Source organism: Lactuca virosa, chromosome 8 (genome assembly GCF_052849685.1).
Source record: "Lactuca virosa cultivar CGN04683 chromosome 8, Lactuca_virosa_CGN04683_v6, whole genome shotgun sequence".
Classification (NCBI taxonomy): domain Eukaryota; kingdom Viridiplantae; phylum Streptophyta; class Magnoliopsida; order Asterales; family Asteraceae; genus Lactuca; species Lactuca virosa.
Window position 1 is genome coordinate 238,930,508 of NC_136433.1, and position 25,997 is coordinate 238,956,504.

At 37.3% G+C, this 25,997-nt stretch overlaps 1 protein-coding gene across 1 annotated transcript; it reads left to right on the top strand.

The window, feature by feature from the left end:
- Positions 1-12,592: 12,592 nt before the first annotated feature.
- On the top strand, positions 12,593-13,283 carry LOC145133864 (metallothionein-like protein 4B). The gene is made up of 2 exons (XM_079068822.1): positions 12,593-12,782; positions 12,901-13,283. The coding sequence occupies exons 1-2, from the start codon at positions 12,700-12,702 to the stop codon at positions 13,076-13,078; spliced, it is 261 nt and encodes an 86-aa protein (XP_078924948.1). The 5' UTR covers positions 12,593-12,699; the 3' UTR covers positions 13,079-13,283.
- The last annotated feature ends 12,714 nt before the right edge of the window (positions 13,284-25,997 follow it).

A 25,997-nucleotide genomic window follows, 5' to 3' on the forward strand; every position in this document is an offset into this window, starting at 1 on the left:
AATAGCTTCTTGAGAGTGGGGGGAAAGTTCCTTCATAACCCATTTGATCTAAAATCTCTTGAGTCCGGTATAGATCAATCTCCTTCGGGAATTCAGACTTATCACCGATCTGCAAAGTTTCTCGAATAATTCACTCGGTAACCAAGACTTTCTTTCCATGCACAGAAGCCTCAAGATATTTTGTACCCTCATTATCCTTCATCACAACTGCGTTGCTCCAGAATTCCTTAATCAATTGTTGATAAATGACTAGACTGGTGGTGAGAGCAGGGAACAGACAGCATCTTCTTAAGCCATCTACTATGAATTGAAACTCAGAGTGAGCCTCTGGAGGATCAGCAAGGTAAGCGGCCAAGTTGTGAACTTTAGCGAATTCAAGTCCTGCCATATTGAGCTGAGAAAAACACAACAAAATTCATCAATAAACATCAAGTGTTTTTCCAATAATCAGTTAAATCAAGTTGCTCACTGGTTAAATTTCAAATTTTAAGGGCAAATTGGGGTGTGCAGCCGTACACAGAAATCCAGCCGTACACAGGGTGTGAGGCCGTACACGGGTGTGAGGTCATACACGGGGTGTGCGGCCGTACATGGGGTGTGAGGCCGTACACGGGTGTGCGGCCGTACACGGGTCTGCGGCCGTACACGCTCTAATATAGCCGAAAAACGTTTTTCCTTCAATAAACCATGGATTCACAGTCGTTTTAGCTCAAGAACACCATTACGAGGATCGACTAGATGATACTTACACAGATGAGCAGTTAATTTCAAGGAAAATCGAGAATTTTGAAGTTTTTAAGAGTGAGGGAGTTCTTTCGAGTGTGCGGACGTACTCAGAAAATGAAGGATAAGAGTGAGTCTGGCCACCCCTCCTTATATACTCCCCGTAATACATGAAAATGGGCTGCAACCCAACAAATAATGAACTCAAGCCCAAAAACCCAATAGACTTTTTTAAAAATAATGCATTTAAAGGACTTAAAATAAAAATAAAATAAAATAAAAATAAAAATAAAATAAAATAAAATAAGATAAAATTGAAATTAAACGAAACTAATTTCTAATGCAGATAATATTTTAAAAAATAAAATAAAACAAATTTTAAAAAAATCAAACTAAAATTGAGATTAAAATGAATTAACACTAATTTCACCTCAACTAATGCTAATAATATTTTTGTGATATTGAGATCAAAGTTGTTAGACAGCCTTAATCCGTTTATCTGTATTTCTACCTTCATGTCCATGTCTGGTCGATCGTCGGTATTATGGTCCACTTAAGCACTAAAAATTGTGACAAATTTTGGACATGCTATAAGTGACAAGACAATTTGATCCTATGTTCCTAGATAAACTTCCTAAGGACCATTCAGCTAACGACAACCAAGGATATTGTTGTCCACCTAAATTGAGCAGCGAGATCTATAGACAACCTATAAATGTTCAATTTTAGTTGTACTAGAACGTGTTTCCCGCTTCCTGATATACCCCAATAATCAAGGACTTTCAAAATACTCCTTACTTCAGATGAGCAGACAATTATTAAGGGAGAGGTCAGATTTAGAATGCATATGTTGTACACTCAGGTCGGATCTCTTCCAATCACACAGAGAGTGAAACATATGACTAACTAGAGTTTAGAGAGACTTAGAAGTAGAAGGTTGCATATGTTGTGTACCAGGTCGGATTGTTAGTCATGCAAAGGAGACAACATATGGCTAACAGGTAGGAAGAATAGCATAGAAGAAGATGCAGAGAGACAGAGTTGCATATGTTGCAGTCCAGGTCGGATCTTCGATCACATAGAGGAGGCAACATATGACTGACAGTAAGAAAGAAAGAAAATAACTTTCTACAGACCTAATTTGTCGGAATTCCCCAGTTGCCCCGTCAATATCGGAATTAAGAACAAAGTCCGCACACCGAGGAAAAGTTAATCCATAGTTCTAGATACAGATCATTTAATGTATCCGTATATTCCCATGTATATCTCTCTGCTCAACCTACCCAAGCGTCGTATTGCCAAGCTAAATGGAACTATGTAGGTCAAAATTTGTCAGGTCTCTAAAATTCTTAAGTTCATCTGATCCTACTCAAGTCCATTTTAAAAACTTTCGTGCCTACTAGCGCATCGAACACAGAGCTTAGACACTTTAACTTTGGTACCTTACACATATTCAGATTGCCTTTTATCACATGATTATATCAATTACACCAATTTTGGATTTTGAATTTTTAAATTTTTGTTTGGTTTTTGTTTATTTCTCCCCCTAAATTTGTGCATGGGAGAGAATGAAATTAAAATGCGCAAATTTAAACTAATCTAAAGCAAAAATTAGTCCTCGAAACGTATCATTTTCAAAAAGCTCACAAGCACATCGAATCGAGCTTTGTTAAACGGCTTTGTGAACAGATCCGCCACATTATTAGCAGTGGGAACCTGTTCCAGTCGAATGAGCGAACGCTCAAAACAATCTCTGATGAAATGAATTTTGATATCAATGTGCTTGGTTTTTGAACGCTGGACTGGATTTTTAGCAATCTGAATTGCAGCCTCATTATCACAAAATATAGGGGTTTCTAGATAGTTTAAATCGTAATCCAACAGCTGATGTTGGATCCATATAATTTGAGAACAACAAGCAGAGGCAGCAACATATTCCGCTTCTGCTGTTGAGGTTGAGACGGTGTGCTGTTTCTTGCATTGCCACGACACCAAGACGATCACCGAGAAATTGACACCCTCCTGAAGTTGATTTCCTGTCAAGCTCACAGCCTCCATAATTACTGTCAGCAAAAGCATATAAATCAAATTCAGAATTTTTCGGATACCAAAGACCCAATTTTGGGTTGCCTTTGAGATACCGAAAGATTCTTTTAACAGCAATAAGATGTGAAAGTGTAGGATTGGCCTAATATCGAGCGCATTGACAAACTGCAAACATGATGTCTGGTCTGCTTGCAGTTAGATACATCAACGATCCGATCATCGATCTGTAGTCGGTCTGATCTACGGGTTTGCCATCAGTATCCGGAGTCAGCAGGGGTCTTTCGGTCATCGGTGTTATTGCAGGTTTAGCGTCTCGGAACCCGAACTTCTCTAGCATATCCTCCATATACTTGGCTTGATGGAGCAAGATTCCGGTTGACTTATGTTAGCCTAAAGCCCCAAAAACATGGTCATTTCACCCAACGAACTCATCTCAAACCTCTTTTTCATAACACCTTCAAACTCCTTGCATAGCTGCGGACTTGTAGACCCGAAGATAATGTCGTCAACATAGATCTGAACTAGAATCTGATCATTACCCACATGCTTGATGAACAAGGTTTGATCGATAGCGCCACGAGAATAGCCATGCTCGAGTAAGTGCTTTGTGAGAGTTGCATACCACGCTCGAGGAGCTTGATGTGACCCATACAATGCCTTGTCCAACTTGTAGACATGATTGGGAAACTTCGAGTTAACAAACCCAGGGGGTTGATCAACGTAGATTTCTTCCTTCACCTTGCCATACAAGAAGGTTGTCTTGACATCCATCTGGTAAACCGTGAAGTTCATGTAGGAAGCGTATGCAAGGAAGATACGGATAGCATCTAAGCGAGCCACAGGAGCATAAACCTCGGTGTAGTCAAGACCCTCGATCTGTCTAAACCCACGAACCACCAATCTCGCCTTATTGCGCACTATGACTCCGGAATCATCCTGCTTATTGCGATATACCCAGCGTGTGTCAAGAGACTTTTTGCCCTTAGGTAGTTCAACCAGCGTCCAAACCCCGAACTTTTCAAATTGATTTAACTCTTCGTGCATAGCATCTACCCAGTTGGGCTCATTCAAAGCCATTTCAACATTCTTTGGCTCAATTTGAGAGATAAAGCAAGAATAGAGACATGTATTAACATCTCCATTATGACTTCTTGTTCTAACACCATCACCCAGCTGGCCAATGACATTTTCGATCGGATGATCGCGTTGAAGACGAGAAGGAATCTCCTGGCTGATGTCATTGATTGAAACGGGAAGATTGTGAATGTTGATAAATCCATCATTTGCCGAATGATCCACTTCCGATGAACCTGTCTCGTTATAGGGATCTGCCACAAACTCATTAGCAAATTGCTCAGGAAAGAGAAGTTCCATAAAAGTTTGAGTAGCAGCAGAAGCATCTCTGGACATGAACTCTCTTTCAACAGGAGTAAGAGGTGCGACATCAGCATCTGGAGCGTGTTGTTGACTTGGAGATTCTGGACAAGTAATTGGAACAGATGACTCCACCGTAGGAATTGCAGAAGACACTATCGGCGGTCTGTAAACAACTTCTTCGTCTTCTTCTTCAGGTATAGTCTTCGAACCAGAAGTAGAACCAGATAAACTATCTGAACACACATTGAACGATTTGAACAAAGATATATAATCAAACAGCCAATCAGGACCCACTCTAGCATCCGTTTCATTCTCCTCCAGCCAGCGCACATCGAAGGATTCTACGATTTGCTTTGTTCTTTTGTTGTAGACCCTGTACGCAGTTAGAGCAGCATACCCCACAAAATAGCAGCCATCAGCTTTGGCATTGAACTTCGGGTTGGACTCCAGGTGAAGAAGGGTACAAGGGCAGCCAAATACGTGGAAGTGACTGACAGATGGCTTGTGACCATATAGAATTTCATACGGAGTCTTCATCTGAGCTTTGTTGATCAGAACACGATTTTGAACATAACATGTTGTGTTGATCGCCTCAGCCCAAAAGAAAACTAGTAACTTTGAGTCACACAGCATCGTCCTTGCAGCGTCTTGCAATGTTCGATTCCTCCGTTCAGCAACACCGTTTTGTTGAAGCGTGCGAACGGAACTGTATTGACGCATGATTCCCTTTTCTGAGCAAAAGTGATCAAGAACCGCATTCTTGAATTATGTTCCATTATCAGTTCGAAGCGCCTTCACCCGGTTATTAGTTTGGTTCTCTATCATTACGATGAACTTCTTGATCAGATTAGATACCCCAACTTTGTTGGATAAGAAGAAGACCCACGTGAAACGCGAGAAGTCATCGATCACAGCTAGACAGTATGAATTTCTATTTATGCTTAGGATATTAACCGGACCAAATAAATCCATGTGCAATAACTGGAGCACCTGGCAGATTGAATTGACCTGTTTTGGCTGGTGTGGTTTTCTGTGATGCTTTCCCTAGGCACATGACACACACTTTTCAAATGTTATGAAGTCTCTGACAGGTAGGCCACGCACCATTTCATTTTTAGCAAGACGATTCAAATTCTTAGCGTTCGCATGACCGATTCGTCGATGCCACAGCATAGCATTTTGTTCTGAGACTTTTGAAAAGAGGCAGGTGACTTGTTCAGGAATGTTGCTATTCATGTCGATGATGTATGCATTTCCATCCCGGTTTGATTTAACAAGAATCCACTCATCCGGGATGACAATGCCTGGCTTCAGAATCAGACATTCCTTATCAGTGAAGTGAGTTGAATAACCCTTGTCACAAATCTGGGAGACACTCAACAGGCTATGCTTTAACTCGGGAGCATAGTTGACGTTCTCGAAACTCAGCACTCCATTTGACACAGTTCCTTTCTGAGCGATTTTTCCGCCTTTTCCGCCCGCAAAAGAAACGAATCCCCCATTAAAATTTTGAATGTCGTTCAACTGGGAGATGTCTCCTGTCATATGCTGGGAGCAGCCACTGTCGACATACAAGGTCTGACGACATTCCTCCGTAACTGTCCCTGCAAGATGAGCGGGATCATTTAGATTTGGGGACCCAGGTCATTACTTTCCTGGGTTGACCCTTTACGATCACAGATTTATCTTTTGAACCTTTTGATTTTGAATCATCATTTAAAACACTTTCAGAGGATGACGATGATTGATTGGAAGTTAATTTGGGCACCCACTAGAATTTAGGTTTTTGAAAAATCACGGGTGATTTTGAAACATTTTTCTTTCCCGTTTGCTTTGGGCATTTGGATTTTCTACCAGAAGTGGTTGAAGATCCAGATCTACTCTTTGACGAAACCGACCTCGGCTTAGCCTTGTTCGATTTTGACAAACTATTTGTGATTTTATTATTGAAAACCTGTTTGTTATTTTGAAAAACTGCCATTTTCTTGTTTTGATTAGCCTTCCAATCATCATCTCGAGGGCGAGATCTTGAGGACTTTCTATTTAAAGACCTTCCTTGAGACTCGTTCTCTCCTCTTTAAGACGAAAAATGCACAAATGCCCTATTAGGACAATTCCTAGCGATGTGACCGACAGTACCACAGTTAAAACAAATTTGCTTATTATTATTGTAACTGGTACTGCCTTTGTCTGATTTACTTTCTTTACTGACACCCTTACTTTTCCCACAATAACATGTGCAAGAATCAGATTGTGTGATTAATGAGGATGAACCATGTTGTGTGATTGGTGAAGTGGATGTGCTTGAAACAGAAACATTGGTATTGTCAAACAAATCATCAAATATGTCGAAAAAGTTTTATTTATCATTTTGTGATGCAGAATCATCACAAGATACATCATTTATTTTAACATCAGAAACAAAAGTGTTATCATTTGAAATAAAAACAGTAGATTCAGAAACATTTTTATTTTCAGAAACACATCCTTCAGCTTCCTGCTTTGATTGACTTAAAGATTGATCTGTATGGGAAGTAGAAACATTAGTATTTTCAACATTAATACTACCTCCTGACACAAATCCATATTCAAGATGTGGCTCTCTGTCCATTTCCTCTTTTGTCAAAGGATTATTCTGATAGGTATGATTAAAAGGAGGAGGCACTTTATCATACCCTAAACCCTTTGACTGATTATTTTTAAATCTCAAATTATTTTCCATCATTGATGCAACTACTTCACTCGACGCATCAAATTTTCTGAAATTAAAATCCGCATTTTCAAACTTATATTTTAATGCATCAAGTTCAGCAGTTAACTCAGCAAGTTGTTCAGTCACAAATCTATAATTGGCACACTTATTGCCATACTCTTCCTGAAGTTTTCTAAAACCATTTGTTTTTGTTTCTAATTGAGCTTTTAGAGGTTTCTGTACTTTCCTAAGTTGATACCCTTCGTATTTTAGGTCCTCATTTTCTCTTTTTAGTAACTCAATTTGTTCAAGGAAGAAATTTAATAGTAGTTTCACAAGATTGAGAACAGGAAGACCAACTTACTTCTTTCTTCTCAAGTTCTGGAGTAGAGAAAAAAAAATAAAGGCAAACTGCAACTCCATCATCTCTTCTTCAGGATCAACCTCAGCTTTCTCTTATGGAACATCATCGATTTGAGCAAAGTGAGCATTCTCAGGTCCTGAAATATTCAGTGCCTGAATCTGGTCCTCCCAGTCAAAGGACTGAGCAACCACTGCCAGATTAGCAGTCTCACTGTTGATAGCAGCACTTCCATGACTATTTCCCACTGGAACCATTGTTCTATCATTGCTTATCCTTCTATCTGGCTTCGGACACTCACGAGCAAAATGACCTGGCTCGTGGCAATTGTAACATCGAAGCTTGCCCTTGTTAAACCCAACCTTCTTGTCAGCATTCATCCCCCAGTTGTTCTTTCCCGTCTTCTTTGCAAATTGCTTTGCCCTGAACACTGCCATTGCTATCTGCCAAGTTATATCCATTTCTTCCACATCTTCTGGATGAATTTGATCCAGATCAACAAATGAGAGTTGAGGTGGAAGCTCTCCAGCTACAAAAGCATTGTAGCAATTGACAAGTCCAGTGGCAAGAGCTTAGTTTTCATCGCTTTCTTTGGGATTGGGAGCAGGAACTATAACTGGTGCTTTGGAGGAGGAAACAGCTTGTGGAACAACAAAAGACTGACTTTGTGGATGAGACATAGATGATGAAGCAACAAATGGTGCAGCTGATGGAGCGACAAATGTTTGATTCTGAGGTTGTTGAATGACAAAAGCTTGACTTGGAGAGGAGGTAAAAGATGAAAAAACATTATTTGAAGAAATCCCAAGATTTGCAGTCGAGTAGGAATTCACATGATTGATCTCTCTTTGCTTATCATCAAGATCACAGGCTTTGATGATTGCCATAGTTTCAGCAAGACTGAGACGATTGAGATCTTTCGTCTTCTTGATGACAGCCACGTTCATATCCCATGACTTCGGAAGCGAATTCAGCAGCTTTTTGTTTATCTCAGACTTAGTCACATGTGGTAAAACGCTGCAACTGGGCTTCTAGAGTTTCTCTAAGAACATAATTAAACATATTGAATTTCTGTCTTAACATGTCTTGGCGACTCTGTTTCATGTCGTCATTACCCTCATAGACCTCAATTAAAGCTTCCCACAATGTCTTGGCTGAATCATACTCTCTGAATCCTTGAGCAATATCAGGAGATAAAGCCATAGTTAAAGTAGCCAGCGCTCTTTCCTGTTCTTCAACCTTTTCAAAGTCTTCATCACTGTAATCAGCATACACTTTGTCAATTATTTGTCCATTAGCAAGAGTAGTAGTGATTCTGACTGGTCGTTTGAGAATGCTTCGCCAAACCTTAAAATCTTTCATCTTGATGTATTTCTCGATCCGGTATTTCCATTCCTGGAACCCTTCTGCAGATAATAAACGTGGAATGTGAGTGGTTGTTCCCATGATTGAATCGAATTCATGATGAGTTGCTTGGCTTTGAGAATCCATTTTTGTTGTTTTTGTTTTTGGCTTTTCAGAAATGAATAGATCGAAAACTTAACAAGAAAGATGCTTAAAATTAAGGAGTTCAAGCAGCTAAGGAGTTTACGACCGTACACTCCTAACCGCACACTCAACCGTACACTCTTAACCGCACATTCTTAACCGCACACTCAACTACACACTCTTAACCGCACATTCAACCGCACACTCTTCAACCGTACACCTTCAATCTTTAACCGTACACCTTCAACCTTCAACCGTACACCTTCAAATGAGCTCAACCGTACACTTGATTTTCAATCAAAGCCTTAGATGTTGTTCAGAAACAGATACTCTATAAGCAATTTCGAATTATCTTCAAAAATTGTGAAGTTTCTCTGGCCGTACACTCACGAGGATCCAAATTGACACTGATTTGGCTCTGATACCAATTGTAAGTCCCGAATTCTAAGATCCAAATCAGTGATCAAATGATATTGCAATCAATCAGAGTGTAGAAGGAGTAGAAGAAGAATTAATCCAAGCATGCACACATTTATATCATATAAACGTCAAATACACCTTGGAAAACACACATATACGTCACTCTAAGACAGACACAGACACCTACTATTTATAGCACACCCAGCAGTACATGAGTGTACAGTCGCACACGCGTGTGTACGGCCGTACACACATGTCCGGCCGTACACAGCCACACAAAGATTACAATCACCATAACAAACCCCAAGACCCAACCAAGACCTATACAAGATGGATGCCTAGCCCAAACCACTATATTAGGACCTATCAAGGTGGCTCACCGTAAACAGCTGGACCTTCTCCATCCATCACCATTGACCCACCTTCATCATCTTAACCTTACATCATCACCATTTCTGCATATCCATCACTTGTTCATCATCGTCTTCTTCACCCCCACAACACCATCAACCACCCATATATCTATCATCTTCACCGCCGCCTAATATCACCCTTATCCGTCTACTACAGCAACCATAACTGCCTTCTACCACCCACATAAACACCATCCCAGTCACCAACAACCCAAATTCTTCATCAGCTCTCCAAACCACTATTCTTCCTATTCATTGCCTACCATCAAACCATCTTATACCACCATCAAACGTACACCTGTCACACACTACAACAAATTAACACCTGAAATTCAAGAATTAAAAGAGAAGAAGGTGTGATGTAGTACCGATTTTGATAAGAGAGAATAGTGGGAGAAAGAATGTGAAACCTACAACTCGATTAAAAGGAAAGAAGTTGAACCTTGTGTTCTTTTGGTGTAATTGGAGGAAGAACGAGGAGAGTTAGTGTTATTAGATGGTCTTCGTGATGTTGATCCAACTGAAAATAGCAAGAAGGAGACGCAAGAAGAGGAGGTGGACCGGTGGTGGTCGGCGGTTTCCGGTGGAGAGAAGAGAGAAAGGGTTTTATTTGTCACCAGTATCGATGTCAAGATTGGGGTGATTATCTATGGGTGATTAGGTTATGAAATATTTTTACACATTTTAATTTAGTTAAAAAAAACAAATAAATATTTAATAAACATTTTCTTTTAATGGATTAATAATTAATAACTATTAAATCAATCAAAAAGTAAGAGTAAATTACACGAATGGTCCCTATGGTTTGGGGTAGTTTGCACGTTTGGTCACTAACTTATTTTTTTAACTCGGAAGGTCCCTACCGTTTGTTTTTCTTGCGCGTTTGGTCCTTGTCTTACCTAAAAAGATTGTTTTGCCCTTGATTTTTTAATTTATTTAAATAAACACACCCCAACCCCACTTCCACCTCACCTTACCTTACCTTACTTACCTCACCTTATTTAAATAAGTTAAAAAAAATCAAGGGCAAAATAGTCTTTTTAGGTAAGACAGGGACCAAGCACGCAACAAAAAAATTGTAGGGACCTTCCGAGTTAAAAAAATACGTTATGGCCCAAACGTGTAAATTACCCCAAACCATAGGGACCATTCGTGTAATTTACTCAAAAAATCATAAATAAGGGCAAAAATGTATTTTTATGTCCGGATGGATGAGACGTGTAACTTTTAACCGAATGAGGGATGGTTCGAGTTATTTTTTAAAATAGGGACTGAACGTGCCTTTTGGCTCTTGCACGAGGGACGATTCATGTAATTTACTCTATCGGAAACGTATGGTCGACGAAAAGACACATAAGGCTTATATTTTTTTAAAACTTGCATTGATTTTATCAGTTATGACATCTGTATGAATGACTTATTTAAAGTTTTCATAGATTTTTTTAGAACCTATCTTATAATATTGGAAAAGTATGGTCAACGAAAAGACTTATATTTCTTTAAAACTTGCACTCATCTTACCGATATAGTGTGAATGATGTATTCTTAACAATGAAGTTGATAAAAATTAATATACACACATCAAAATAAATAATAAATTTTGTATGATAATTTAATATCATAGATTGAAAGAATTGGTTTATAAAGTATTACTAATAATATAATCATGCAAACATCCCAAGGTATAGTCTTGTTGGGTACAATTATAAGAGTTTTAATATAAATATTAGATATATGTTTATATATTTCAAAGTATACGACCTGATCCATCATTAATATTATTGTCTTTTTTTTTATCAACTTCTTTTAATTAAGAAACTATATGATTTTTTATTCTAAATTCATGATTAGTCATTTCTATGTTATAAGCAATTAAAGTTCTAAAAAGCTCGTCGTGACTCCAATGCTTGTACTCAACATCATGTTTTAACAAAATGTCGTCTTAAATTATATATGTATATAAAATGAATAAGAGTAGAATATATATATATATATATATATATATATATATATATATATATATATATATATATATATATATTGATTATATACAAAATTGTTATCTTAAATCATACCTTACAAATTATGTGCCTCGTCACAACTCATAAAAGTTTTAGGTTTGATATTACCATCAAAATCACCGTCTAACGTTATTTAGAACATTATGTTATAGGTGATTCCGTGATTATGTTTTTTTGTGTATGTATTTGGTTCAAACTCCACAATGACGTCGAAGAAAGACAAGACAACAAATATTATTATTGCATCTTTAAAAATGCCGTCTTTAATTTTATTCCAAAGGAAAAAGGCGGTTTGATTGTTATTCGATTCTAACATGTCGATATCAATGAAATGACCCTTCTTCCTCCAGACCCTCTCACTTTGTTATGCTCCTTCTATTATGTTCTTGCAACTCTCTTGGTGTAGATGGCTGTTAGACAAAAACTCCAAAGATGTGGTGCACTTGAATTTTAGAATTAAGCCAGCATGTAAATTTTGGACCACATATTTACAGAATATTACTCCATATGTAAAGACCCCGTAATTGACAAGTCTTTGTTCACTCACAAACACACCACATATATTCATGAGGTCATTAATTTAATCTAAAGCTCATAAGAAGAAAACATTTTCTTAATTGAGGCATCACTATCCTTCTATCTGCATGCCTTATGAGCTGTTTATGATCTGCAATTAGCTAATATTCCAAAACACGTTCAAATTCAACTCTCAAGAGATAGTGACACTCGACCCCATATTGATCTCAACTTGGTATTGATTATTTATTATAACAAAACTGCAAGTTGAGCCGAGTGTTTCGTTAGTGGGATGGTGGTTTGTTTGGAGAACGACAATATTTTTCTGTCGTTTTCAAGTAAATCACCTTTTGCTTAGATTATCGATAATGACCACCTTCCTCACCATAGTCTCTAACAAATTAATGACAAATGGGTTTGGGTAAAGCTTTTTTGTGAACAAAATAGTGGATATATATATAGGAAAAAATAAAAAAGTTTATATACATGTGTAATTCTTGTGACGCCACGACATGTCCACCTGTTAACCTCTCCAGCACCAGAATCCGCCACCTAGCTCCTCCTCCCCATCTCTCTCATGATATATATCCATGGCAAGAACCTGATTAAAGTAGCTAGAATAAGAAATAGCAATCAAAAGCAATGGCGGACATGAGAGGAAGCGGTGTCATCTGTGATGAAAGTTGCGGCTGTCCTTCGCCTTGCCCCGGCGGTGTTGCATGCAGGTCTCTCTCTCTCTCTCTCTCTCTCTCTCTCTCTCTCTCTCTCTCTCTCTCTCTCTGTTGAGATTGAGTTATGTAGTGAGTTGAAGGAGATATGATATATAATGAATATGTGGTGCAGGTGCAAGAGTGGGGGCATGCAGAGCAGCGGCGGTGGGGAGGAGCACAAGAAATGTTCATGCGGTGAGCACTGCGGATGCAACCCTTGCAGCTGCTCCAAAGAGTCGGCCTCCGGCGGCACAGGAAAGGCTTTCTGCAAGTGTGCAGATGGTTGCACCTGCGTCACTTGTTCATCTTGAACATGGAAAGGATCTAGTTGATCGGTGTATATTAGCTAGAGAAAATAACAGCCTATTCCACCCTAATATATATTTACATTACATATATGTATTTATATAAATAAATGTTATGTGGGTTCGACTGAATCTGTAAGATTATGATCCTAACCGTTTGGAAGTTGTAAATGGGATTAATTTTGTTGGTAAACATCACATGCATGATGAACGAATCTGTAACACATAAGAGACATAGAAAATATGTTAGTTTTTGTGATTTCTTATACGCATCTTTGTATAAAGACAAAGACTTGAAGAATGTTAATTCAGAAGATGAACAACATTTCAACGTAAGAACACTACCAATAATACTAACCGAAATAGAATAGGGAAAAATGTGACTTTTTGTTGATTGAAGAAAAAATGGTTACGTTACTCTTAAGCAAATCTCTTTGATCGCTCAAAATATTGGCGAGATCGTAAAAATGTTGTTTAAAGTGAAGCACGAGTAATTTATGTATCTGTGAGATGATACATATACAGCATAGATGCTTAAGAGTTAAAGGTGGGCTTGAATAATCTGTAGAAGCCCATGTTGACAGCCCATCATCACAACAGTCTTCAAACTTCAATGTTCAGTTAAAAGATAAGAGGTGAAAAAAAAAACGGTGATTCTTCTAGGAAAGAACCGGTATCCGGTCCAAAACCTGATTTTATAAAATCCAATTCTGTTGAAGCATCATTAGAAAAAGCAATTTTTGTTTAAAAAATTGGAAAATCTTCAAAAAAAATCCTATTTTTGGGCCAATTTATGATTTAGTCCTAATTTCATTAATGAAAAAGGACAGAAACCGGCTATTGTAATTACTTTAATCCTTTTTACGTTTTGCAGCAAGTTACTTTCATTAATGAAAAAGGACAGATACCGGTTATTGTAATTATTTTAACCCTTTTTACCTTTTGCAGCAAGTTACCTGCTAAGGTGGCATGCCACATGTACTGTTTGGCTGAGGTGGCAGCTGATGTAGAATGCTCTTTCTTTATAATGTAAAAAAAACTGGGAGGGGACTCGGTAACCTTCCACTCCCAAACCATACAACTTACCATGTGAGCTAGAAGCATTTATTGCTATTAATTCTTCAAATATATTTATAAAGTCTTTTATATATATATATATATATATATATATATATATATATATATATATATATATATATATAAATTACCAAAATACGTATGTGAGGCGATTCACTATTCGTTTCAAATGAACTTTAGCCGTTTGATTTGAAACGATGGAACGTGTAAGTAAATCAGCCGTTTCTTTTGTTTCCTCGTTTTGTTTGTGCTTTTTTATTTTTCTCCCCTAAAGCTTTATTTGGTTTTACATTTTTTACCCAAAACTAATTTTGTGTCGTCCGGTGAGAGAGTTGATAGAGGTTTCTTTTACCTACTTTTTTCTATTTTCACTTTCATTTGTTTTTTCATTTGCAGCCCTTAAGTTTCATTTGCTTTTACATTCTTTAACCTAAACTAATTTTTATCTAATAGTTTGTATCCTTATTTTAAAATTTTGGTATTTTGTAAGTTATAAATTTAGTCCCTTACTATATTTTTAAGTTACGTTTTTGGTCTCTTACATAATTTGTTTTTATAGTTTTCGTTTTTATAAATATTACTTTTTATCAAGATTTTAAATAACGTTAGGCGTGACTTGGCGGCAATGTCAAACCTCAAGATTTTTCGAGCTATGGCGAGTCACGTCGTTTGTAAGGCGTGACATAAGGCGGAAAATTTATATATAATTAATAATCTTATATATTTTCTACTATTATTCATTTTTATATATATATATGACTTAAGACGACAATTTGTCAAAGCTCGGCAGCAACTACAAGCCTTGGAGTCATGGTGAGTCATGGCATAACGAGCTTTTTAGAACCTTGTTTTTTATCATTATAATATCTTAAATAATTGTCATTTATGTAGTGTACCAATCAAGATACAATGTTTAAATTTATTTTTACTCGCATCCCCCATACATAATTGTTTCGGTTGAAATTTTATCTTATGCTTTTGTGGTTCATTTTACAAAGGTGTTCTCCGCCGCAACGCGCGAGGTTACAAAATACTAGTTTACCCTTAATTACCATCTAAAAATCCGCATCTTTCTCCCTCTAACCCTTTTTCTTCCCTACATCTTTTTTCTAACTTCGATTCTCTCATCTCCTGCCATAATCAAGAAGATAAGTTGCTACTTCTCTGAAGCTGGTTTCACCAACACAAATTGACCGTTTTAACCCTGGTTGACCAAGGGTTTTCCTAATAAATCCTTTTAGATTATTAGGTGCAAAAGGCTCTTCTTCTGTTGGTTTTACAATGGCGACACTTTCACCTTGACAGTTTTTGAAATAATAAGCACCTCCAAGACCACCGTTGACCGGAATCGGGTCAATCCCAGAGATTATCGCGTTTACAACCTCGTCAACGAGCAGTTTTGTTTGGTCAAAATTACGAGAATGCCCATGATTTCAATGGGGACACTTTGGTCTTTTTGGTGTATGTCTCTACCAGTTGGGGATAAACATGGAGTTGAAGAGCTTCTGTGTAAGATCTTTCTTGTTAAGAGAAGAAGAGAATGGTCACAAATGACAGTGAGGTCGTTGTTTAAAACCATGTCTCTAAAAGTTAGAGAGCTTTCTTCGATTGGGAGACTTAGAGCTATTTGTAACCTTCGCTTGATTGTATGAGCATTATCACTTCGATCTAGCTCCATTCCTAAGACACATTCGGATTCAGTTTGAACAAAGACTCGTCTTCTTCCTGTGAAATGCTTCACCCCTTCCATTCCTAAGACACAACCGGATTCTGTTGTTTCCATTGCGAATTTGAGCAAGCGCTGCAGTGACCGCAGCGGACACTGCTGCTTGGAATGCAACCGTTATCTCCGGTGGGGTTGGTGTTGCGTTGTTCCCACGGTTGGGTCTTTGAGGCATCTTTCTTTCAAAGAACGGAAAGATGTTGAATGCATGTTTGTATTCCAAGTTTAGAGCTTCATAGACCCAGTGTATCGAGTGTGTGTTTAAGTAATTCCATGCATTAACATAAAACAAGGAAATAAAACACATAGCAGATAACAACGTCATGATAAAAACATAAAGCATCTTCATTAATACTAATTGTTTTGATGCATGAAAATTTGCCAAAAGGCATACAGTACATGGGGAAATATAAGATTCGGCAGCATGACGACCCTATGAGTAGTGTGATCACTTAAACATAAGGTCGATGGTACATAAAGTGGCATACATATAAAAGGAAACAATACTAGTGAGGGAGGGAGTGAACCCTAATCATGACGAGATGCGTCTAACAAAAATAGTGATATCATATTCCAAAATTGTTGAATTGTAGAATCAAGTATTAATCAAAATCAGAGTTAAACTAATGCAGATTGAGCAAACGATGTAAATAAGATCTGGTTTCTGCTCATTTACGCTTTCAACTTTTATAGAGAAAATAGACAGGTTCTGTAAAGGACTCTTATCTAACTCTAGTAAAGTTCCATATTTATAGGAACAGTGAAAGCATACAAAAATACTAAGGCATTGACAATTAAGCTTCGTACGAAATACACCTTAGTAAATAAACATTACAAAACATACGAAGGGAAAAACAGACTTCGACATATTACAACAAAATTCGACCCTAACAATCTCCCCCTTTGTAATAATGTCGACCTTCGTCAGTTCAAGAGTATCTGTATAGCATACAGCATAACTCTTCGAATCTCAGTGTACCATGAGATTATCTTCTTCAGTTCCTTCTTATCTCTTCCATTATTCTTCTTGCAGCTATTCATACGAACAATAAAATTCGTATATTGGGATGTTGTATATCTTTCCACTTCGGAAGCTTGAAACAAGAATCTTTTCGCCTTCCCATTTTTATCTTTCCTAGCAAATACCATACCAAATGGTTTCAAACATATTTCTCCGTCAGCATACTTCTTCAACTCAGGTTGAGTTAAAGGAAGTTCCATTGGCACTTTTACAGTCAATCCTTTTGATGTAGCTAACTCAATATCAGTAAATGCTAAACACTCATAATAGTTGTCAATGAAAATCTTGATGTGAGCCAACCCAAGTCGAAAAACTTCAGGATCAGTTTCTCGAAGATATGAAGCGTCTTTATCCTTTAGTAACAATGCAACTTGTATCAGATCATACAAGTTCATTAATGGAAAATCAGCTACTGAAAAATCACACACTTGCCCATTCGCCCTCGAAACAATAAAGCGAAGATTTTGCATCATATTTTCGAACAACACATCTCGCTTTATGCTTATCACCTTTTTTATCTTCACCAAAGACCAAATCTCCTCTGGAAGTTTTCCAAGTACGGCATGAAATCTGATCTTCATGTATGTGTAATCATCATCATTGTCAAATTTCTCAGCAATTTTGTACTGAGCCATGATGAACATCATTTCATTGATGGGAAAATCTAATTGACACATATCAGTGTTGAGAACAGCATAGCTTCTCTTTGGCTTCTTTTCGAAAGCATACATATGATTATATGCAACTTTCGACTCTATTGCCTCATAATTGTAATGCTTTGAAGCATCACCCTTGTTCATCCCAGGTGGATCATTTGCACGAAGTCGCATAATGCTTTGTACAATTCGGAGCTTTTCAATCTCAGCTTCCGCTTCAGCTTTCTTTTCTTCCTTTGACTTTTCGACCATAACAGTTTTGCCTTTGTCTTTTACAGAGGATTTATCAACACTTTCCTTAGGCTTCGAACTGTTGCCTCCTTCTCCAATCACAATTCCTTTGGAAATTGATTTTGAAATTGGCTTCGTTGTCACTGGCATTGTTGTTACAACAGTCGAAATAAATGGCTCAGCAGTAGACACAAATGGTTTTGCTATTGGAACCTTCATGGAGAACACCTTTCCAACAACCTTTGCATCTACATGCAAATCTTCACCACTAGCCTTCATACTACCATCCTCCTTTTCTCCCCCTTGCACCCCTGTGAAAACAGGTGGGGCATTCTTCGGAAGAAGGCTAGAAATATGAGAAAGTGGAGCAAGTTGTTTTTGCAAAATCGCTTCAAAGTGAACAAACTTTTGAGACAAAAAGTCCGGAGTGATTAATGGAGAAGAAACTGATTTAACAGTTAACTCTTTAAGCTCCTTCAGCGAATTAAGCATTTCCACAAAGCTTTGATTTTCCGTGGTCGACAATTGAGTAAGTTGAGGACGCAAATCTTCGTACAGTTTGACATATTTGGTAACAGCATCACAAATAATGTCAATTTTCTGATTGATCGAAGCATAATCACGTTGTACGATTGAGATTTCTTTTTGCATATCCTGTCGAAGTTCTTGGATTTGCAAATTTACATCTTCCCTCACCTTCTTGATATCTTGAACGAATAGTACATGTCGTTCTTTTATCAAATGCTTGAATTCTTTCACTTCCCCTCTGAACATCGAATTGAGAGAATTGACCCATAATTCATCATTTTGATCATTGTGATCAATCTATTCCAACAGACGAATCTCTGAATCTCGGACCATTCCAGAGACTTTACTTACCACTTTTCCTTCGAATGTTTTCAGCATATTATCAACTTCCAGATGAGATACAGATGAATGACTCCCCAAATCTGCTTGTGATTGAAGAATAGAATTCAACTTCTGGTTAAGAATCTTGAATTGTTTCATCGTCATCAACATATGATCAGGGAAGTGATCTTCTTCATCATCAAACTGTAAATCTTCAAAGGCACCTCCAAAACCTACATTATCAGTATCAGCTTCAACAACAGGTGAAGGTTGAACAGGTGAACTAATTTTGAGAGAATCAGTAGATTGAGATGGAAAAATAGTGGTAAAGGGTTGATGAAGAATGGTTTCAAAAGTTGGGGAATTTGTAGTATTCGGAAGAATAAAAGGTGGTAAAGACACGAAACTGTCTGGTTTTGAAGATACAGGAATACCTTGATTAGTAGGTGCAACCTCTTTTTTCGACTCTCCCTCACCCATGTTGACATTTACATCAGTATCATATACGTGTGTAACAATGCCTGAAGTTCGAACCTCCTCAGTATGTGATTCAGTTAACGAGACTTCGGGTGGTATGACTATTGTCTTCTCAGGAGTAGATACATATTGTGAAACAATTGGTTCTGGTGTTTCAGGAACAATTTCTTCTTCAGAAGATGCCTCTTGAATAACCAACTTTCTTTGTCTTTTCTTCTTCTTCGAAATATGTTTAGCCATATCTTCAGCTCTTCGTTTCTTGGATAGAGGTGAGACTGGAGCTGGAACCTCTCGAAAAATAACTCTGTGATGAGAGAGTTGTAGTTTACGAACATTAGAAGGAGAAAATTTTGATCCAACATCAGAAGATTTTCTGGAACCCCTAGACCTTTTCTTCAAACGACGAAAAACACCAGATTTAGAAGGAATTTTCTCTGCCACTACAGTATCATCAACAGGTTCCACTGGTTTGATGACAACAGTCGAGACATTCACTTCATCCGTCTCAGGCTTCTTTGGATACTTCGTAGATTCATGCACAATCTTCTCAGGAGACTTCTTTGATTCGTGCACTGGCTTCTCTGGTGTAGCTTTTGCATCCTTTTTAGAACGTTTAGACTTCTTGGAAGGACCAGCTTCTTCTTTCGACAATAATTTTCCAGTCTCAACATCTGGATTAATTGTTTTCAAGTACTCAACCAACACTGAATTTGTTGGCTCAACCCTCTTTAACATTGCATCAGGAATCCGAGCAATGTGTGCTAATACCTCCATATCATCCGAAACTTCCTTTGGGAAGTGATACTTCATAAACTCAGCCTTTTCTTCATCAGCAGGGACAGCAATTCCTTCTTTATCATAGAAATAACCAAGGATTAAGCTCCAATACCTAGCACACGAAATGCCTTGAACCACATTCGTGTTTTCAACACTCTTTTGAAATTCCTTCCATAGTTGAGTAGAGTAGTCGACAGAGATATCATAATACAATCCTACCACCATCGCATAAACCTCCATGCGACCTTTGTCTAAGCCAACACTTCGACCTGTCAAGCATCGAAGAAAAATTCCAAACAAGAAATTCCAACCAGTTGGCAGGGCTGATTTCTTGAAATCACTGATCTTTGTGAGTGGGGGTTGATGACCCATCTCATTAAACATATGAATAACTTGTGCATAAGAAAGATCAGTAACAAGTTGAGAATTAGGAATATCCAGAATCTGACAAAAGATCTTCTTGGACAAACGGATTTTCTTGTCATTCACCAGTTGAAAGGTGATGATATCCATTGTTTTGCTATAAGTAGCAGTGGATCCTGCCTGAGAAAGCCATGAGAGAGGAACTGAGAAAGAATTAAACATCGCCTTGGAAAGAACAGAACTCTTCAATGCGACAATTAGCATCTTCAATTCTTCTAGATACAAAGACACATCTGCTTCCACTTGATAATTGGTGCTTTGAATCTTCATAATCGGTTGAGAAGTGATGTCTTCAGTTGTTCGAGAAGTAGAATCAATGCCAGCCATGATTAGGGTTTAGAAGCTTTGAAAAACAGAGAGAATTTGGGTATTTGAGTTCTTTTGTGTGCGTAAGAATATAAAGAACCCGTAAATGCCCTTTTTATATGTAACCCTTAATTTGAATTGAACGCGGGATAGGCATTGATTGAGATCCGACGTGGCACCTTAAAGTCGCACCAGTCTGCCAATAAAGTTGCCATACGTCAAAAAGTAACTGTCACATCGCCTTGAAACCAGGAAACGTCTCCTCACACAGTCTGTTCGTGTCTCGTCAAGGAATAGTAACCGTCAGCAACCTTCGGATGGAGGTTAAGCTCTTTCGTCTTTGGGTTTAGAGACGAAGTCATTTGCTAGACTGTCGAAATCATCAGCCTAAGTTGGTATTACTCAGAACCTCAAGGATTTCGTGTGTGTTGTGTGCCAAAGAAAAGATAAGAAACAAATTAACAAAAATTTGGATTTGTGATGTCAAAAATTTCGACACAAATGCAGAGAAACCCCGGGCAAAGGTTACTTCATTAATTATCAAGAGAGATAATCAACTGCTTGTATATTGTCCCGTGAATTACAATCGAATACTTGTAGAGAAATATCGAAGGGCTTCTGTTGTTAGGCTTATTGGGTGGTTTAAAATTTCGTTACATATCATCCTAAACATAAGGTGAGTAATTGTAACAGAAATTACTTGTTTGACCAGTGTAGTCAGTGACAAGTATGATTTGAAATATGTTGATAGTAACTTTGAAAGCAAATGAAACTCATACAGAAATCATATTCATAAAAAATATTTGTTCTGGATCCTGTTGGGTAACAAACATCGTGGGTTTCGATAGTTTGATCAAGATCACTCATAAGAATAGAATATGATTTTGAGTTTCAAAAAATGGTACTGAAACAAATGTTTCGTCAAATCTGGAACATAGTTCTCCGTCAATTCCTTATTAAGATATGAAGTTGGGTTTCACTTTCAAGACCCTCTCATGATGTCAGATCACTAACACAAAATTTTGATATATCTAAATCTTGATGGGTTAAATCAAAGACCTCTTGGATATACGTCTTCGTGTGTGCAAGTGTAAAAAATTTTGTGATGAAAAAGAATGGTTATGAAGAACGAATTGTACCTCTGTTATTTTTGGACAAAACAGATAACTCTTAACTCATGTGAGAAGAGTAAGGTAGCTCAATCGACTAATGTGAATATAAGCCTGACTTGGGATGAAATTTTCGTATGAAAAATTTCATTAAGACTTTCGTAAACACACATTAAGTCTACAGAGGCTTGGGTCAACATGCTGCAGCATGCTTCTAAGGACAACCTAACTAGTACTTAGTTGACGAAAGTTTACCTTCCCATAGAAACTTAAGCATGACCCTTGAAAAAAGGTTCGTGTTATCTGCACAATGAAAAAGAAACAAAGAAAATAACAAAAATCTTTTTGATATTTTTGATTTTTCAAAAAAAGATATTTTTGAGTTTTTGTGAATGTTTTCGAAAAATGAAACAATTAACAAAAGAAAATCTTTTTGGATTTTTGAATTTTTCGAAAAAATAACAACAAAACAAAAGTAAAATCTTTTTGTAGTTTTTGATGTTTCGAAAAGATAACAACAAAACGAAAATAAAATCTTTTTGTAGTTTTTGATTTTTCGAAAAGAAAACTAAGATATAAACGTACGAAAAACATTTTTACAAACAAACGAAAATTTGTAAACAAACTACAATTTGCCACTGTTACGAAAATTTGACAAACTAACGAAAATTTGTACCACACAACCATCATGCAAATTGTCGAATTCGAAGCGTGTCGAAGCGTTGACTATGAACAGTAACCGCTGAATGTCGTCTTATTGCCTCTGAATCGACACATTTATATAACACTCCTTTGCTAACCATTCGAAATCCGTCCTGGAACTGAACTCGCTTCAATCATTCCCAAACCTGTCAAAATTCGAACAAACGATTTTTCATCCAAAGCTTTTGTAAAAATATCAGCAAGCTGATCAGTTGTTTTTACAAAATGAACTTCAATGTTTCCATCTTCCACATGATCTTTGATAAAGTGATAACGAAGAGCTATATGTTTAGTTTTCGAATGTTGTACTGGATTATGACAAATGCGTATAGCACTTTGAGAATCACAGTACAATGAAATCTTTTTCATATTCACTGCATAATCCCTCAACTGACTTTGAATCCAAATAATTTGTGATGTACAAGCAGCAGCTGCTACATATTCGGCTTCAGCAGTAGAAATCAAAACACACGTTTGCTTCTTCGACTGCCAACTAACCAACTTTCCACCCAAAATGTGACAACCACCACTTGTACTTTTTCGATCCAATGTACACCCTCCTAGATCTGCATCTGAAAATGCCTGAATGAAAAATCCTGTTTTCGAAGGATACCACAATCCTAACGAAATTGTTCCCTTGAAATAACGAAAGATATTCTTCACAGCTGTTAAATGTGGTTCTCGAGGATTTGCTTGATACCTAGCACAATTACATACAGAAAACATGATATCAGGTCTACTTGCAGTAAGATAAAGTAATGAACCTATCATGCTTCTGTATAAAGTTAGATCAACCGCAGGCGATTCTAACGAAGGTGTTAGCCTTGTGCCGACAGCCATTGGTACTCTTAACTTCGTGCTATTTGTCATTCCAAACTTTTCGAGCAAATTCCTTGTATATTTCTCTTGATTGATGAATATGCCTTCTCTGTTTTGACATATGTTTAAGCCAAGAAAATTATTGATTTTACCCATCATGCTCATTTCGAATGGGCTTTTCATCAAGTTTTCGAATTCTCTAGACAAAGCAGGGTCAGTAGAGCCAAAAATAATATCGTCAACATAAATTTGAACAAGCATCAGATGACATCCAACTTTCTTTCGAAATAATGTGGGTTCAACTGATCCTTGCTTAAATTTTGACTGTTTTAAGAAACTGGTAAGAGTTGCATACCATGCTCTTGGTGCTTGTTTTAACCCATATACAGCTTTATCTAAAATATATACATGATCAGGATGCATTTCATTTACGAAACCTGGAGGTTGTTCTACGTAAACAGTTTCTTCGAGTTCTCCATTGAGAAAGATACATTTCACATCCATTTGATAGACATCAAAATCCTTATGAGCTGCATATGCTAAGAATATTCGAACAGCCTCGAGTCTCGCAACAGGGGCAAAGGTTTCTTCATAATCAATTCTTTCTTGTTGCGAATATCCTTTTACAACTAAACGTGCTTTATTTCGTACAATATTTCCATCTTTGTCGGTTTTGTTTTTGAAAATACATTTTAACCCAACAATCGAAACATTTTCAGGTTTAGGAGTTAATCTCCAAACCTTGTTTCTTTCAAATTCAGCCAGTTCTGATTGCATTGCAACAACCCAATTTGAGTGTTCCATTGCCATCTTAACTGTCTTTGGTTCAATTTTAGATATGAAAACATTGAACATGCAAAATTCTTGATGAGTATTTAATACCTCATTCTTCGCACGAATCTGAGCTCTTGTTAATACTCCATCTTGAGGATTTCTAATGACTTGATCTATTGGATGAGGCTTTGTCCATTTCTCTAACGATGGATAAGTCGGATCAAATTCCAAAGGTGCATCTTCGTACATCTCTTTATTTTCAGATCCTACAACAGAAACATTATCATTTAGATCATGAAAATCATCATTTGGATTAAAATTTATTGTATCATTTTCCTCCTCAACACTATTATCATTTTGATGCTCCCCCTCAACTAGATGCTCCCCCTCAACAATATCATCCATTCTCCCATTCTCCCCCTCGAAAGATGCTCCCCCTCAACCAGAGTATTCGAATCCAAGTGCTATCCTTCGACTGGATTATCAAGCATACTTTCGCCAAGTCCAAGAGAATTCGTTGTTGAATTAACATCTACGATGTTTTGAGGAATTTCCAAGTCATCATTATTCTTCAAAGATTTAGAGTGATGATTATCATTGGCATGAACTTCAGCATCCACAGCCCTGTCAGGAACACCAAAAATTAAATCATAATCAAAATCAGATCAATTTGATTCTTCAGTTTCATCAGATGATTCATTAATAATTGGTTTTTGTTCAAATTGCTTTTCAACTTGTTTGACATAATAATCATCGAAAGTAAGATTGAAAGTTTCTTCTACTTTTCGTGTTCGCTTATTTAACACTCTGTATGCAACCGAATTGTGTGAATATCCCAAAAATATGCCTTCGTCAGCTTTAGCTTGAAATTTTGAAAGGTTATCTTTGAGATTCATGATAAAACACCTGCAGCCAAAAACATGAAGGAATTTGACATTAGGTTTTCGATTATTGATAATTTCATACGGAGTGATATTGAATCGACGATGAATGAAAGATCGATTTTGAGTGAAACAAGCTGTCGAAACTGCTTCAGCCCATAGATATTAAGGAAGATTCGCATATGTCAACATAGTTCTTGCTGCTTCACAAAGTGACCTATTTCTTCGTTCAACCACACCATTTTGCTGCGGTGTATAAGGCGAAGAGAAATTATGCGAAATTCCTTTTTCTGTTAAGTACGAATCCAGCACATTGTTCTTAAACTCAGATTCATTGTCACTTTTGATCTTTCGAACATGTTTCTTCAGACTCATCTCAATCTTCTTAATAAACTCGATCATTGTTTGAGCAACTTCAGATTTTAACTTGAGAAAGTATACCCAAGTAAATCGTGAAAAATCATCAACAATAACCAAAATGTACCGTTTCTTGTTGATTGTTTCAACAGTCGATGGTCCACAAAGGTCAATGTGTAGGAGTTCCAGTGGTTCGACAATTTTCAAATCTATCACAATTGGATGGCCTTTCCTGTGTTGTTTCCCTTGTTCACAAGCTGCACACAATGTATCATTGTCAAATTTTAGTACAGGTAAACCACGAACAAGATCATCAACAACTAATTTATTTAAGTTTCGAAAGTTTAAATGCGATAAACGTTGATGCCATAACCAGCTGATGTCAGATGAAGCTTTCGAAAGTAAGCACACTGAGGGTTTGCCGATGATTGGTTTGATATCAAGAGTAAACATGTCACCATGTCGTTTGGATTTGAGCAAGACTTCGTTAGTTTCAACATTTGAAATTATGCTACCTTCTTCGTTAAACACCACTTGATTGCCAGTGCCCACAACAAGTTGGGAAACACTTATCAAGTTATGTTGAAGACCTTCGACATAGGCAACGCGATTAACAGTGAATTTTCCATTCATGACTTTACCATAGCCTTTCACTTGACATTTGTGATTATTGCCAAACTTCACAACTCCTGCATTCTCCAAGCTACGAAAATCTCTCAGGTTTTCCTTTTGTCCAGTCATGT